The 15,954-nt window shown below is 39.7% G+C and overlaps 1 protein-coding gene across 1 annotated transcript; it reads right to left on the minus strand.

The window, feature by feature from the left end:
- Positions 1 to 4,435: 4,435 nt before the first annotated feature.
- On the minus strand, positions 4,436 to 9,828 carry CPR5 (protein). The gene is made up of 5 exons (XM_068459699.2): positions 9,354 to 9,828; positions 8,164 to 8,220; positions 7,735 to 7,770; positions 6,850 to 7,599; positions 4,436 to 5,282 (listed from the first exon to the last, which is right to left on the minus strand). Exons 1-5 carry the CDS (start codon positions 9,732 to 9,734, stop codon positions 4,749 to 4,751), a joined length of 1,758 nt encoding a protein of 585 aa, XP_068315800.2. The 5' UTR covers positions 9,735 to 9,828; the 3' UTR covers positions 4,436 to 4,748.
- Between the last annotated feature and the right edge of the window lie 6,126 nt (positions 9,829 to 15,954).

Below are 15,954 nucleotides of genomic sequence, written 5' to 3' on the forward strand. Positions count from 1 at the left end.
GGTATCGTTTGCAATTTCAACTCGTGCAGACAAGGAGCTTTTGGTGCCGTTTGCAGTTTCAACTCGTGCAGGCAAGGAACGTTTGTTGTCACCTTTTAGGCTCGTGCGAACGAGGAGTTTTTGATGTCGATCTCTAGGATTTCTTGGCGCTTCATCCTTGAAAGAATCAAGCTTCGAACGTCGCCTTTTTCTGCTAACCCATCGAACTTTTCTTCCTTTGGTGTTGTCTTCCTCTTTCCAAAAGGCTTCTCATTATCTTCAAATCTTTCCGAAGTTGATCGTCGCAGAGGAGAGATAGCTGTGTTGCTTTGTTTCTTAAGCTTTAACAACCTTTCAAAAACAGAGCTTTGGGATGTTGGCGCGTTAAGCCTCTTGAAGACAGAGGTTCGGTCTTGACTACCAATGCGATTAAGCACTGAAATTCTGGAGCTTGAATGGCTCATCCTATCGAAGACCGACGTCCGAGGGGCGGGTTTAGGCTCTTTTTGGTCTTGTTCAATGCTCACGCTGATGTGTTGAGCGCTAGCTTTCTTCACTTTGCTTGAAATCTTCACGGGTGCATTTGGTGTGAAGCCAAGTCCGGCTTTGTTGTTGTCAACTCCGTAACCATGCTCCTTCAACTTCTTTTGAGTTTTGGTGAGGTCACGTTCTTTGTCATTGACAGTGTTTGAAACCTTCTTTCCAGCCGCCTCAGAAGAAGCGAAGTCGTACCCGGCCTTTGACATGAGTTTGTAGGCGTTTGGGTCGAAACCTTCCTCGGTCCTCTTGGTTGGAAGAAAGCTTGATTCCACCTTCTTTGGTAGAGCTTTTATGAAGCCTTGTGGTAGTCTTGCGGCCTTAGCACCCCCTAGCTGTGTCAGAGGCAAAACTGCATTCGTCTTGAGCAACTTTACATTATCCATGTGCCACTGTGTGTCGGCTTTTCTTGTTCCAGTTTCGAATGGAGATTGACCATTCTTTCTTCTTGACATCGGGATATACCGGAATATGGGTGCGTTCGGTCCTTCTGACGGCATCCTACTCCCTTTGGTTGTTGCAGGTTTAGCAAACTCGTCACCGTCTTTGCTTGAAGATGGCACGGCCTGCTCTTTTTGCTTTTTAGGCATGGCTTGCCACTCCTGCTTTTTAGGTGCTGCTTTGCCCGTGGATTTGATCTCTTCCGGAAGAGCTTCGGGTACCATGTCTTCGTCCATGTAGAACTTGGCGTCTGCAAAGTGTGATTCGGCTTCGGTGAATGGCTTGGTGTCACCTTGGATCACCTTCACTCCTTCTCGGTAAAATTTTAGGCATTGGTAAAGGGTGGACGGCACTACCCCATTTGCGTGGATCCAAGGTCTTCCTAAGAGCAAGCTGTAGGAAGTTCTTGCATCAATCACGTGGAATATCATGCTTGATTTGAGGATAGAGATGAGAGGTAGAGATGTCCCATCGGGCGTGCCAAATTTGTGAACACGAAAAATTCCTGAAACAAGAAATAAGAATACGTGTACAAAAATAATTTTTTTTTTAATGATTTTGGGGTTACGATCTCTCTCAAATTTGGTCCTCTGATTCTATCTTCGTAGGCTGTAGGTTTGTGGATGAGTTGTTGATCCAAAGGGTCGTCGGGGCTTGATCTAAGGATGAACAGTTGATGAACGGATCTTCAAAGGGCGTTGGGCTTGATCTTGAAGAATGAGTGTATGGGTTTGTTGAGGTTGTTGATCCAAAGGGCCATTGGGGCTTGATCTTAAGATGAACAGTTGATGAATGAATCTTCAAGGGGCGTTGGGCTTGATCTTGAAGAATGGGTGTATGGATTTCTTCAAGGGCTTTTGGGCTTGATCTTGAAAGTTGATGGATGAGCAGATCTTCAAGGGCTTTTGGGCTTAGTCTTGAAGAACGATTGGATGTGTGGATTTGTTGAGGTTGTTGATCCAAAGGGCCGTTGGGGCTTGATCTTAGGATGAACGGATGATGAATGATGAACATTTTCTTCAAGGGGCCGTCGGGGCTTGATCTTGAGTTGGTGGGAGTTCTTCAAGGGCCGTTGGGGCTTGATCTTGAAGGAGGATTTGACGAAGAACGAAGAGTGCTTTCTTGATCCTTCGGGATTTTCTTGAGAGCTTTAGAACTTTAAGGCTTCAAGATTTTGGTCCCCCCTGTGTGGGGAGTATTCTCTTCCATTTTGGGAGTAGAGAAATGTATTTGTGAATTGGTTTTTATTCCTCTTGATGGAGAAGCCTATTTATAGGTTTTGAGAGTGAATCACCACCATTCATTTTTTTGGTGAAGTGAGTGGAGGTTGTAGGTGAAGTAAGTGGAGGTTGTATGTGAAGTGAGTGGAGGTTGTAGGTGAAGTAAGTGGATGTTGTAGGTGAAGTAAGTGTGTGAGGTTGGTGAAGTAAATAAATGTTGTAATTTTAATACATTGGTTAACATTTATTTTACTGAAATTTCGATGTCTACACTGACATGGTGGGTCTTTCTAAACTGTGCGGCGTTAAAACTGCGCCGGTGAGTGGACGTTGTTGTTCTCTTTGTTTTCTAAAGCGAGGGTTGCGGCCGTAACTCGATCCATGACAATGACGTGGACTTTTTTTTCTTTTTTAATTTTTTTTATATTTTTTTTTTTTTGGTTAAATAATACATTTTATTAAATTAAATATTAACTATTAACGAGATTTGAACTCACGCTGTCATATAAAAGTTTAACACTTTTTCACCATTGTAGTAAAGCCACATGCTTTTTATATTTAATCATTAGATGATGAATGTTGTAAGGGATTTGAATCCTATCCAAATCCTCTAGAGATCCTCACATCTTATCGGTTATCTTATATTGTGTGATCGATAATCATTTTGAATTTTTTATTTAAAATTAAACACTAATAGTATCTAATAAAAGTTGACCGTATGATGTGCAATGAACGGATATGATCTAAGAATTCTTAAGATCCTTGTAAAGAGAATTCAAAGAAGATTATCATCCTGCTATCAGTATTGTAACTAGGTTTAAATTTCATGGCCTGAATACAGTATTTATATTTATTTAGTATATTTATCGGGTAACGGTCACATAGCTATGGCCAAAAATGATACTTTCTTTTTAATTGTAAATGACAAATGTATTAAGAAATAGATATATTAATGATTAATCGTTCTTAAATCATAACCCAAAAATATTTGTAGCAAAATCAAAACTTTAAACAAATAAATGAAAATTAATTTTTATGGCCGCGTGGAGTTTTGTATCCCATAGCAAAAGGGTCCATGAGACCGAGAGAGAATCCTCGTTGAATTCTCTTTGTGAGGATTATAAGATCCTCCAATCACATTCGTTTATCGTATATTGTGCAGTCAATTTTTCTAATTTTAAATAAAAAATTATAATAATTTCTCACCACACGATATACGATAAACGAATATGATTGAATGATCACCAGAATTCTCACAAAAAGGATTGGGCGAAGATCTTCCTGGCCATAGGACCATTATTTGGTGATGGTTTGTTCGTAACTTGATAGGGAAGGATCCGATCAATATTTCATGTGTTACGTCATGTGGGAAAAAAGAAGAAGGAAAATACTACTTTTATTTTGTGAAATGACAATTAAGGTCACTAGAGTAATGTGAAGTCGTTAACATTGAGACCTTGTGAATCGAACCTAATACATTTAAATTTTTTTATATACTAAAATGCGGAGTAGTAAATTAATTGTGAACTCGTCATTCACAATATACAAATTTAAGGTCTTTAACTTACAAGTGAAAGTAATACTTATAAACTGTAATACTACGTGGCAGCGCATCTGCTTACAAGTGTATGAAAATATAACTAAGATTTACGGTGCTAATTGACAGTATGCCAAAAAAAAAAAGCTAACAATAGACTTTAAACACGAAAATTCGTCATTCACAATATACAAACTTAAGGTCTCTAATTTACAAGTGAAAGTAATACTTATAAATCGTGATACCACGTGGCAACGCATCTGTTTATAAGTGTATGAAAATATGACTAAGATTTACAGTGCTAATCGACAATATGCCAAAAAAAGGTTAACAGTAGACTATAAACACAAAAATCTTGTAACAAATGAAACAAAAACACATGTACAAACTAATAATTGTATTAATGAGTTTAGGGTTACAATCTCTTTACAATTTGAATCCTCTGATTCGATCTCCGAAATGTAAGGTGTGGAGTGTTGTTGACCCGATGGTCGTGATGACTTAATCTCAAATGAACAAACGCCTCAAGATTTTGGCTTGCGGTGATGGAAGAATCAGCACGTGTAGTGGTACTTGACTAGTTATTTTCCACCAAATGTCGACATGTATCCTCAATGACTCATCTGTCCTCGCATGCCACGTAAACCCTCGCATGCCGAAATTTAATGCATTGGTGAACATTTATTTTCACCGAAATTAACTTGTCTACGTAGACATAATAACAAAAACCAGTTAAAATTATTTAATTGATATTGCAATATATTCATTTGAATATCTGATAATACACATCAAGAGCTTAAACAGCCCCCAACCCTTGGCCGCAAAACCCCACCCCCCCCACCCCACCCCCTCACTACACTCAAAATGCTAATAGTACACAGCAAATTACAATGCCAGCCTGATTATTCCGGCATATGATACAACGGCAGCTTCCCATAACTTACAAACAAATTACAACGCCGGCCTCTACTCAAAAGCTACCTCGTTGAGTAAAAAGAAGCAGCTCGTCTCAGCACTCCAGTAGCCACCTTTCATCACCAGTAACCAAGATCAGTGACCCACACCACAAAATGATGTTTCCATTCACCAAGGCTTGCGAAAGGCAAGAGGCCGCAAAACACTGGAAGAAGTAGAAACAAAATAGCAAAGAACACCACTTGCCGGATACAGTATGGTAACCTTGTTTTTCTTTTTGCTCCTTGGGACGCATCAACTGATCCATACAGGATAAGGTACAAGGTCGATGTAAAGACATTACATAAGAAGTGCAGCGCGCAAAAAATCTCCCACCACATAACCCAAATATTACCGTTCCCTCCCAATGTGTCTATGCAGAACTTGCCCGCAGTACCACACAAAAGTCCCAATAGCAAGACTATGTAAGTTACTGGCATTATCCGTTTTGCAGTTGCTGAGCAATGGAGGAAGACGAAAGTAATTGCAACAATCGTTAAGAGACCAATTAGCGCTCGAGATACAACATGAACCTTACACCATAGAACATTAAACCATGAATTGAAAGATGTCATTGGATCCCAGGCTTCCCATCTCAACCAAGACTTCGAACCCTGAGACAAAAAAGAATCACTAAGATTTCCCAGACAAAAATCAATGTTAGTGCATGAAGTGGAGAAACATCATATTTCATGCATATGATTTTTCTTCCAGTAGAATAACTACATTTTCCAAAAGGTTTGGAATTGGTTTTTAAAGTCGGCCACGACGTTCGGTTTTTTTAAACTTACAACGTCAAGTTTTAGAATTTCATGAATTTAACCCTCTGTCAGATTGATCATTACTTCTGCTGTTTAAGTTGATGATGTGGGAACTGGCAACTGTGGGACCCATTTTTGTGCTGATGTGTGGAAGAAAAACCATACAAGAAACAATTTTATTAATATCCTAAATCCTATTAGTTTTTACCTATCTCTGCGCTTTTAAATTTTTTATTAACTTTCTTCCCAACGTTAGCATAAAAAATGAATTTCGTAATTGCTGCATCACCAATTAAGCAAAACCGAACTTAATCATCACAAAAGCTTTTAGTTAATGTAATCTTAAAACTTCAGGGTGTCAAATGCTAACATAATAACATCAAAAACCTTGTGGTCCATCTTGAAAGCCACCCGAAACCTTGGGGGGAAAATGTAGTTTATACTAAAAACCAATACAACAGAATGCAATAATAATCAACCTCGACTAACCAAATTCTTAAATTCTAAAGATTTAAAAAGCTACATAGCTGAACCCTGAAATTATAGCTTTAAAAGAATAAAACCAAATGAAGTGAACCTAATTTCTTAGCTTGCGTCTAAGCCCAACTAATCATAATTTTCTTTTAGTACTGGTCATCGGATAGTCTTCCCTCTATAGTAAAATTAAATCCTAAATATTTTCCTATGAGATTTTCTCACATAGAATCAATTGATGAGGTAACTCTATGAACAGTCCAAAGATCCAAAAATCTGAAGCCAATGAATAGTTCAGGCTGTTCTTGAAGATCTTTCTATGAATGCGACCAAGAAAGAGGTTGCTGCTGATTTTTCATACATACAGCTTAGTATGAGAGATTTATTTTTCCTAGATACTGTGTCTCGGTATTTTTCCTACATCAACACGTAAACAAAAAGAGTATAGCGGAGATGAGAATGCTTCGTTGGATGTGTGGGCACACGAGAAAGGACAAGATTAGGAATGAGGATATCTGAAGTAAATTAGGAGTAGCTGAAAATGAAGACAAGATGAGAGAGAATCGGTTAAGGTGGTTTGGACATGTGAAACGAAGACCTACAGACACTCTGGTTAGAAGATGTGATTACGAGAAAGGGGCTCAAGGCCAAAGGGTTAAGGGAAGACCTAAGAAGACTTGGAAAGGAACTCTAAGAAAGACTTGGACTACTTAGATCTGACAGAAGAAATGGCACAAAACCGAGCGCACTGGTGCTCTAGTGGGGTAAGGCTTTGTTGATTTTGTTTTGAACTGTGTCTTGGTATTCTCTCGCATTGTAAACAATTTGCAACATCTTGTCAACAGGGTTATGTGTACTTGTGTAGGAAAGCCAATTCATAGCAGCACTGACAAATAAGTGAACCTTGTACCAAATCAGATAAAGCCAGAGAGAAAAAGGGAAATACCTTTGTTGAAGGAGATGTACAGGATGCAGTTCCTTCTGTAAGTCTTTCATATGAATAGACATAAACACCATACATCAGGAATCCAGTCATGACAAGCAAACCAAAAACTAGACAGTCATTACACCTTCGAAGCAGCTCAGCATGTCTGATTTCTTCTAATTGACTCTTAAACTTTTCAGCTTTAAATGATTGCTTTGATATGCCCATAGCAAATTTTGATCTCTCCAGTTGATTAGAATCATAGTGGAGATCCAGCTGTGTCTCTTTCATCTTCAGTCTTTGCATTGTAAGATTAAGCTCCAATGTTTTGAGGTCATTTGCACGGGCTTGCTCCATGACAGATTTCCCAATAGTTTTAAGAATAGACTGGTTGGTTCCAGATTCAGAAGTCATTGGGAAAACACAAGCCAACTGGTTTGTTTGCCCATGCAAAGAGAGCTCCAGATTAAGAGAATTTGTTAACATATTCTGCTGTACTTCGTCTCTATAATTTAAACAACCCAGGGTTGCATTAGTGTGGGGAATCTCTTCTGAGTGACAATCTTCTATAACAGAACTGCTTTCTCTTCTTAAACAATCATCATGCTCGTCATGAGGCACATGCAGATTTGACCTGTCCATGTTTTGGTGGCTTGAGATATATTCCCTGTTTTCTGTAGATGATTCCTTGATCGATTTTAGAGTCCTCAAGGTGCTTCCAAATGATTCTTCAAAGTTCCTGATAAAACAATCAAATGTGTTCCCAAAATCCTGTTGGGACATAGGCATTCAAGGAAGATAAATACCACTTTAGCATCTAGGACCTGTGGGGCGTTGATTATGAACGACAAGAAGGAACTTCTAAAACCACTTTCAATGATGAATCAGCAGTTAGGTCTGGCTTACATTGGCTAAAGATTCTCTGACAGCTGAAGCACATATCTGCATTACAGAAAGATTATATTAGTTGATTCCCTATTATCTAAATTTAATTTGAGAAAAAACAAAAAAACACTATATGAAGGATGGAGAAAAGAAAAGTTCAACCCCACCATTACAGACAGGCTTCACTTTTTGTGTGACAACAATTTCATCAATTGAAGTAAAACACCTCATATCACAAGCCAAAATGTCACTATAAGGGTAACTTTGGCCATATGAACATGCAGTTTTCTTTAGTAGTAAACAAGTAACGGTCAATTACATGTCCAATGGACTAACTAACTATAAATAGTGAAGTTTGAAAATGAAAGAAATTAAATACAAACAGATAACTGATGGTGTAAGGTAAAGCTTATTGTTGATGTAGGTCGTCTAGGATGGAAAGAAGAATACCTTAGCAAGATGATCAGATGACATCCCTCCACCTAGCTCACCATTCCTTTCCAGAATCTGGAATGAGAAAGCATCAAACCCAAATTGTCAATGTTTAATAGTTACTAAGAATTACAAAAACTGGAAATGAAGCATATAGAAGTTATCTCTGAAAGAACCACAATTAGCCAGATAGGAATCACCATGTGAAAGTAACAGCTGGAGGAAGAATGACCACATGAAACTAACACCAGAAAAACCCAAGAGGCAAGACTAAAGAAAAGAAATTAAAGATGAAGACCAAATGAATTTTCAAAAACACGAAAAATAAAATAATACCATGTAAATAAAATACTGTTTCCGCCATAAAGTAATAAAGCTAGAATATGTAAAACAAACACCAAGCACCTTCAACCGACATAGGATTTCTACGTTTAGCATGGACCACATCTGTAATTACATCCTCACAAATCCATTTCGCTGAAGCTTTACAGGACCAACAACATGATATCCACATTCATACGCAGGAGCATATTACTTAAGAAATAGAACACAAAGATACTATACTCATAATCTATAATTCGCAAACACCAAATCATGTTTAAACCAGAAAAAGAATCGCTACATAAACAAATACCAACAAGCCGCAACCCCAGGCTAATCCAAATATGTTCCATATTTCCTTAAAGAGCGACAATTAACAATATTTTGTACATATAAATCCCCACCAGCCAATACCTATTTAACCACTGCCCGTCAATGCTTGTAAAGAAGCTCATTACTATTAAACATGAAATCAAAAGACACAACTTCATATCAACACAACATTGTGAACTACAAAAATAACGCAGCATCGGCCACCAAATCCAAATCATCCACGGTTCAATTTCAGAAACTAACGACATAATTCTTTGAATTAAAGCATAAACTCAGCTCACAGTTACCTAGCTACGCAAACTTCAACTGCATTAAGCCCATTCCAGAGTCCAATAACAAAAAAATAAACTTCAAGAGAGTTGAAGAAGCCGAATCACAAACAACTAATGCTTAAATGTCACAACTTTTCCACACACACCAAAAACGAATGCCGAAATTCAACTAAAGATATAAAATTTACACATGAACATCAATTAATTATTCAAAACCCGCAATTTCGCAAATCAAACACAGAACAAATACCCACCAAACAACCAAAATAGAAAAAATGGGACCTGGGCAACAAAAGCTGCAATTGACATCCCCAGCCGAAACGCAATCTCGTCTGCATTAGGGTTTCTTCGAGACGCCGTGGAAACCACCTTAGGGGTTCGGCGCTTGCCCGCCACGCGTGTTCCTCTGACAGACGAACCCGAAGATATTGAAGCAGAAGAAGAGGAGGACGCTGCAGAAGGGTCTCTTAATGCCCTCTTCTTCGCCTTCTTTTTGTTCCTGCCAATGGGTTTTTCTGGGCTTGCATCACCCGGCAAAGAGTTTGGGACCGCCGGATTTGAAGGGTTGGGGTTGGCATCAACGGTGGTGGTGGTGGTGGTGGTGGTGTTTTCATGGTCTGCGGCGTCGGGTTGATCGGCGGGAACGGAAGGAGTGGAGTCCATGGAACGCAAGGAAAGGTGGGAAAGGGAGCAACGTTTCCTTCATAAATATTTGAAAAGTAGTCAGACCTTTCGATACGGTTGTGGTTTTTATTGGCTTATTCAAGCTACTTTTCCTATTTTTCTCTCCTTTTTCTTTACTTTTGGGTTTTAATCGCGTTATTCTCTTCTGTTTTATCAACTATCAGTTTATTCCAAACTGATCAATTTCATTCCTCATTATGTCTTGTTTCACTTCTCAAATTTGTTCTCGTCATCCAACATCATTAAAAAAACCTGTTAGGCCATCTCTAACCGAAAGGTCCAAAGGGTCGAAAATAGCCCAAAAATCATCTCCAACTGAGGGCTAGGTCAGAGGTCTCGTAGAATCTAAGAGGGCCCACATAATCTGAAAGCGCTAAAGAGTTGGAGGGCTGGCTGCCTGGGCTGGTCAGAAAATATACCAATCCTATCAGATATCATCGATAGGAATAGATTTGTATTATCCATATAGAGTCCACCAACCCAATCATGCGTTGCTAATGGACTACATAAATGTCAATTTTAAAAGCGTTCTCAATATACTGATTATATAACACTTGCATTTCTTGTTATTGATGATGAGATTCCACCAACTTACAAAGAAGCAATCAAAAGTTTAAAGTTTGGAGATTGGAATGTGTCTATGGATGAGGAGATGGATCAATTCATAAGAATGAAACTTGGAAAGAAGAGAAAGCAAATGGGTGCAAATGGGTTTATGCTAAGAAGTTGAAATCTTCGAGAGAAGGCAATGTAAGATTTGTGGACCCTAAAATAATTCCAAAAATTCTAGAGGCGACACGTGGACTTTTGCTCAAGAAAGACAAGATTGCCCTCATTAAATGGGCATGCTCCTCATATACTCTCACGCGCAACTCACACCCCTGAAGGTCCATGCAGCTGAATATGACTGTCCACAGCTCACCTCCCCTTGGCAAGGAAAAGTCAAAGCTTAATCTCTTCCTTTGAAGGCAGCCCGCCTTTCTTCCAACGGAGAGGACTGAGTAGCCAACGCCACTGACGGTACTTAGCAAGAATGCCCAAGGTGATGTGCACCTCCTTCATATCCACCAAAGTTCTTGGAGTTGAGCCAAAATCCGAATCTACACGAAGTCAGAAAGACGATCAATAAATTGAAGTCATGGAGCAGCTCAACAAAAAATTTAAGCAGGCCAGGAATGAAGTAGTTCACTTACCACTTATAAATACAGTCGGAACACGTAGCTCAGACGAGGAGTCGGACTCTCACTCTCCACTTAACTCCAAGGTATCTCTTGCCCACGCATGATCACCTTTGTGGGAAGCATCAAGCAACCTATGGCGAAACCTCAACTGCCTCATGCCTTCCTTGTGGCCAATTTCGAAGAAGTACTAGAACTCATTGATGGTCAAGCCAAGATCAAAGAACCTGCTCAAGTTCCAAAATCCCACCACCACACGAACTGCATTCGAGGAGCACTGAGCAGACACGCATTTCATGGAGCAGATCACCTCCTGGAAAAAGACGCGCCATAGAAAAAGTAAATCCCAACATGAAGTAATATGGATGGAATTTGATGGCCTTCTTCCTAGCAGTGGCACCCTCACCGCATGGTTCACGGCCCCCATCATCCTTCACCCACTTGACTTGAACCCCTAACAGAATCGCATGCTTGTACGTCTCGAGAAAATCCCAAAATAGCTCATCGAAATTGATCTTGACATGTGCAGCCTTGAAGTAGCACACCTTGACAGTAAAAAGGTGGATGATATTCGTCACTTTTACCATCGGAGGAAGACATCTCAAAATTTCTGCAAAATACTACGAAGAAAAATATTTAGAAGGCAGCTCGCGAGAAGAAAAAAAAAGAAAAAAAAAAATATATATATATATATATGTATAAAGGGGGGGATCGCAGAGCCTAGCGCCCCAACGCCAGGCCCCATGGCCCAACTCGCTAGCTCGGCTAGGCCATAAAGGCCTAACCCTTACACATACTTTCCTCCAGCACAGGCCCAAATCGCTGGAGCCTAGCTATGCGTTAGGCCCTACATCCCCGACCCCTGCCATCTCTATCTCGAGCCCAGCATGCTCAATAAAGCCCAAGGCTTTTTGGCCCACCTTGCCAGCAAGAGAGACCCGGCCCGTGCTTGTCTTTTTGTTTTTCGCCCTTCATAGCAGGGCCGAGCATGCTTCTCCATGCTTGGCCGTGCCAAGCTTAAACCCATAAGGGTTAAAGCTTCATAGCTCGCCTAACTCCGCGCCTAGCGCGCCTGCACCTTGACCCAGCCAAGCCGAGCTCTAGTTCACACCATCCAAGCTTCGCTGTTGCACCCCATGTGCATCCAGCAGCCCCGTGACACCCTTACCACGTGTTTCACACGTCCTCGCCCCTTGCCGAGCCAATTTTTCAAGCTCCAAGACTCCCAAGAATTAAGAAGAAGAAAATTCAATTCTTACCTTGGTGCGGCATGAATAAGAAGAAGAACAACAATGAGAGACGACTTTTTGCAAGGCAAGAGAAAAAGAAAGCTAGGAGAGGGGGAACAAATTTCCTCTAGCTTCTCTTTTCCTTGTTGGAATGATGATTGTTCTCCAAATTTATTTAATCCCCTGCTTAAGGGAGAATTCAATAGGTATTGAGGGCAATTGGTTTCCTTTTCCTAGAAAAAGTCTATCTCCAAATCAAGGAAAGAGATTTAATTCAAATTGGGACACAACGCTACAAGCCCATGCAACTTGGGATTTTTACACCTATTGCCATTTTCCTACGTACATCCCAGCAGGTGTGGTGACATTTGTGGAGCCTAAAATAATCTCAAAAATTCAAAAGGCGACACGTGGACTTTTGCTTAGGAAAAACAAGATTGCCCTCATTAAATAGGCAAGCTCCTCAGATACTCCCACGCGTAGCTCAGACCCCTGAAGGTCCATGCAACTGAACACGACTACCCACAGCTCACCTGCCATTGGCAAGGAAAAGTCAAAGCACTAAAGATAAGGATTAATTACCCAAATCCTATCTTTAATACATTGCCAATTGAAGATTGACTCCATTCAAGTAAGTACTTCTTATTTAAATCAATTAGGGATACTTACTCCATTATCTTAAGATATTATTTCGTATTTAATATATTGAGAATATTTCTTCATAAACCTTGGCCAATAGGATGCTATCAGGTTATGTGTAACCCTAACACCATGGCCGACCCTCTCCCCTATATATATATATCCCCAATTCTACCAAATTTCGTAAAGCTTTTGCTACCCCTAAAAGCCCTAAACACTTACTCTTTTTCAAAGAAACTAACTTAGGCATCAGATATCCATTGGCCTAAACCCCCCCCCCCCAACAAAAAACCACCTCTAGGGAGCATGAGGTTTAGGTCCTTAATCAGTGGTGTTGATTGTTTTGCAGGTGCATTTTCATCAAAGCTAGAGATGGTGGAAATTTGTATCGACAAGATTCAAAGCAGATTAGTAGTTAAAGGCTACTCTGAAGGAAAAGTTTTGTCCTAGCTAAGAACATGTGAGAACATTTGAACACATAAGCAAACTAATAACACTTTAAAGTAGGCATGCATTCAAAAACAATTCTAAAACACATGACTTTCAAAGCCTAGTAAATGGTGAACCACAAGACTATTTAACAACATTAAAGAGAATGAAGGATTTTGAGATTCATTACCCTTGAAGCTCGTCCTTGTTTACACAAGGGATTCGCCCAAGTGGAGAGCCTTCAAGTCACCTCCTAGCTCCTTAGATCTTCCTTGTGATTTTCTTCCTTTTGATACTCCTTTGCTCCTTGAGGATGTGAGCAAAGGATCTCCAAGAACGCCAAAGGTTTGGTGTCTCTAAGTCTTCACACCAAGGATGAGATGTGAAGATGAAATGGATGACTTAGATGAAGAAAGATTGCTAGCTATCCTTCCCCTAAGTGGCCGACCTTTATAGAGAAAAAGAGAGAAAAGGTTTCTCTTCTTTGCCTCAAGAAAACCCTAATGAAGGAATGGCTATAAAGTTGCTTTTATACCACCTCACAAGTGAGTGGCAAACTTGTAATAAGTCAACCAACACACTCTCCCTAAGTGGCCGGTTTTAGTTTTGTTTTTGGGCTATTTTTCCATTTCGTTTTAGTTGTGACACAACATAAACTCAATGGGCCTTGTGGACCAAAAACCTTTTTGGGCCCCGAAACCCGAAAACCCGAAACTAACTTAAAAGGCCCAACACGAACCTTTTGTATAATTAATTAACTAATTAATTAATCTTAACCATTCTCAATTAAACCATTTAATTGATTATCCGTCTCTTTTATATCTTCACATCCATCCTTACTCGGTGTACGATCCATTAGGTTCCATTTAGCGAGGCAGTAGGCGATTGTTACTCTTAACGATATTAAAGCATTTGTCAAAATGCCTATTCTTTTGATGAGCCCTGGGTTCCTTGCCTTGACCTATCGCTCCACTATTATCACAATACAAAGTTACTGGTGATGTAATGGTTGGAACCACTCCAAGTTCAGTAATGAACTTCTTCATGCATAACGCTTCTTTGCCGACTTCATCTGCAGTGACATATTTAACCTCCGTCATGGAATCAGCAATTACATCTTGTTTCTTACTTTTCCAACTAACAACCCCACCATTCAGAGTGAACACATATCTAGAGTTGGAACTTCTAGCATCGACATTAGATTGGAAATCTGTGTTTATATAGGCTTCTACTTGCAACTCTGTCGCTCTTCCATAAACGAGGAACATGTCCTTAGTTCTTCTTAAGTACTTAAGGACCATCTTGACAGCTGCCCAATGTTCTGATCCTAGGTTAGATTGATATCGACTAGTAATGCTCACAGCATATTCGATATCAGGCCTTGTGCATATCATGGCATACATAAGACTTCCTATGGCGGAAGCATAAGGAATAACACTCATCTGCCGTATTTCTTCAAGAGTATTAGGTCCTATGGATTTAGAAAGGTGAATTCCATGTCTCACAGGAAGAAAAACTTTCTTAGATTGTTCCATCTAGAACCTATTTATCACCTTATCTATGTACATAGATTGGGATAATCCAATCAATTTTCTAGATCTATCACGATAGAGCTTTATCCCAAGCACATAAGATGCATCTCCCAAATCTTTCATGTGGAAGGTTTTGGACAACCACACTTTTACAGAAGAAAGTATTGCAGTGTCATTACCGAATAGTAATATGTCATCTACATATAACACTAGGAATACAACTGCATCCTCAACGACCTTTTGATAAACATAATTGTCATCTTTGTTTTGAGTAAAATTAAATGATTTGATTTCAATATCAAAACGAATGTTCCAACTCTTGGAGGCTTGCCATAAATAGACCTCTGAAGCTTGCATACCTTAGTTTTTTCAGACTTGGACATGAAACCTTCAGGTTGAGTCATATAGAGCTCTTCCTCTAGGTAGCCATTTAGAAATGCCGTCATCACGTCCATTTGCCATATCTCATAATCATGGTACTCAACTATAGCAAGCAAAATCCGAATTGACTTAATCATGGCTATAGGAAAGAAGGTTTCTTCATAGTCAATCCCTTCTCGTTACCTGTAACCCTTGGCTACTAGTCTAGCCTTATAAGTCTCCACGTTCCCATCAGTGCCTATCTTCCTCTTGAAGACCCATTTGTTTCCAACAGGTATTATACCTTCTGGAGGGTCTACAAGAGTCTAGACTTGATTTTGATACATGGAATCCATCTCGGATATCATGGCCTCTCGCCATCTCTTTGAATCAATGTCGAACATTGCTTTAGTGTAGTCTCTAGGGTATTCTTTTGTGTCATTGTCACCTAGAAGGTGCAATTCCCCAAAGTCATTATCCAAGCTATACCTCTTAGGTGGCTTGTTGACCCGTTTAGATCTACGTGGAGTTAGGGGTCTAGGAACAGAGTTGTCCATCTGTTGATTGCTTGTTTGTGGCTCATTAGGAATCTCTTTCAATGCCATTATTCTTTTGCCAGTTCCATTGAGAATGAATTCATTCTCAAGGAATATAGCAGTTATGGCGATAAAGACTTTATGGTCGTCAAGGTGATAAAATTCGTATCCATAGGTTTGTTTAAGATACCCCACAAAATAACATTTAACAGATCTTGCTTTAAGCTTTCATGCATCTTGTTTCTTAACGTATGCAGGACAAACCCAAATCTTAAGATATTTAAGACTTGGCTTCT

This window comes from Pyrus communis, chromosome 1 (genome assembly GCF_041283825.1).
Source record: "Pyrus communis isolate YQ-2024b chromosome 1, ASM4128382v1, whole genome shotgun sequence".
Classification (NCBI taxonomy): Eukaryota; Viridiplantae; Streptophyta; class Magnoliopsida; order Rosales; family Rosaceae; genus Pyrus; species Pyrus communis.

What these genes read in the sequence shown, in the direction of transcription:
- CPR5 (XM_068459699.2), bottom strand. Translation starts at nt 9,734, where the DNA reads ATGGACTCCACTCCTTCCGTTCCCGCCGATCAACCCGACGCCGCAGAC. An exon ending in TTGCAGCTTTTGTTGCCCAG is followed by an intron (nt 8,221 to 9,353) that starts GTCCCATTTTTT and finishes TTCTCATTCCAG; the next exon opens with ATTCTGGAAAGGAATGGTGA. An exon ending in TCAGAGAATCTTTAGCCAAT is followed by an intron (nt 7,600 to 7,734) that starts GTAAGCCAGACC and finishes ATGTCCCAACAG; the next exon opens with GATTTTGGGAACACATTTGA.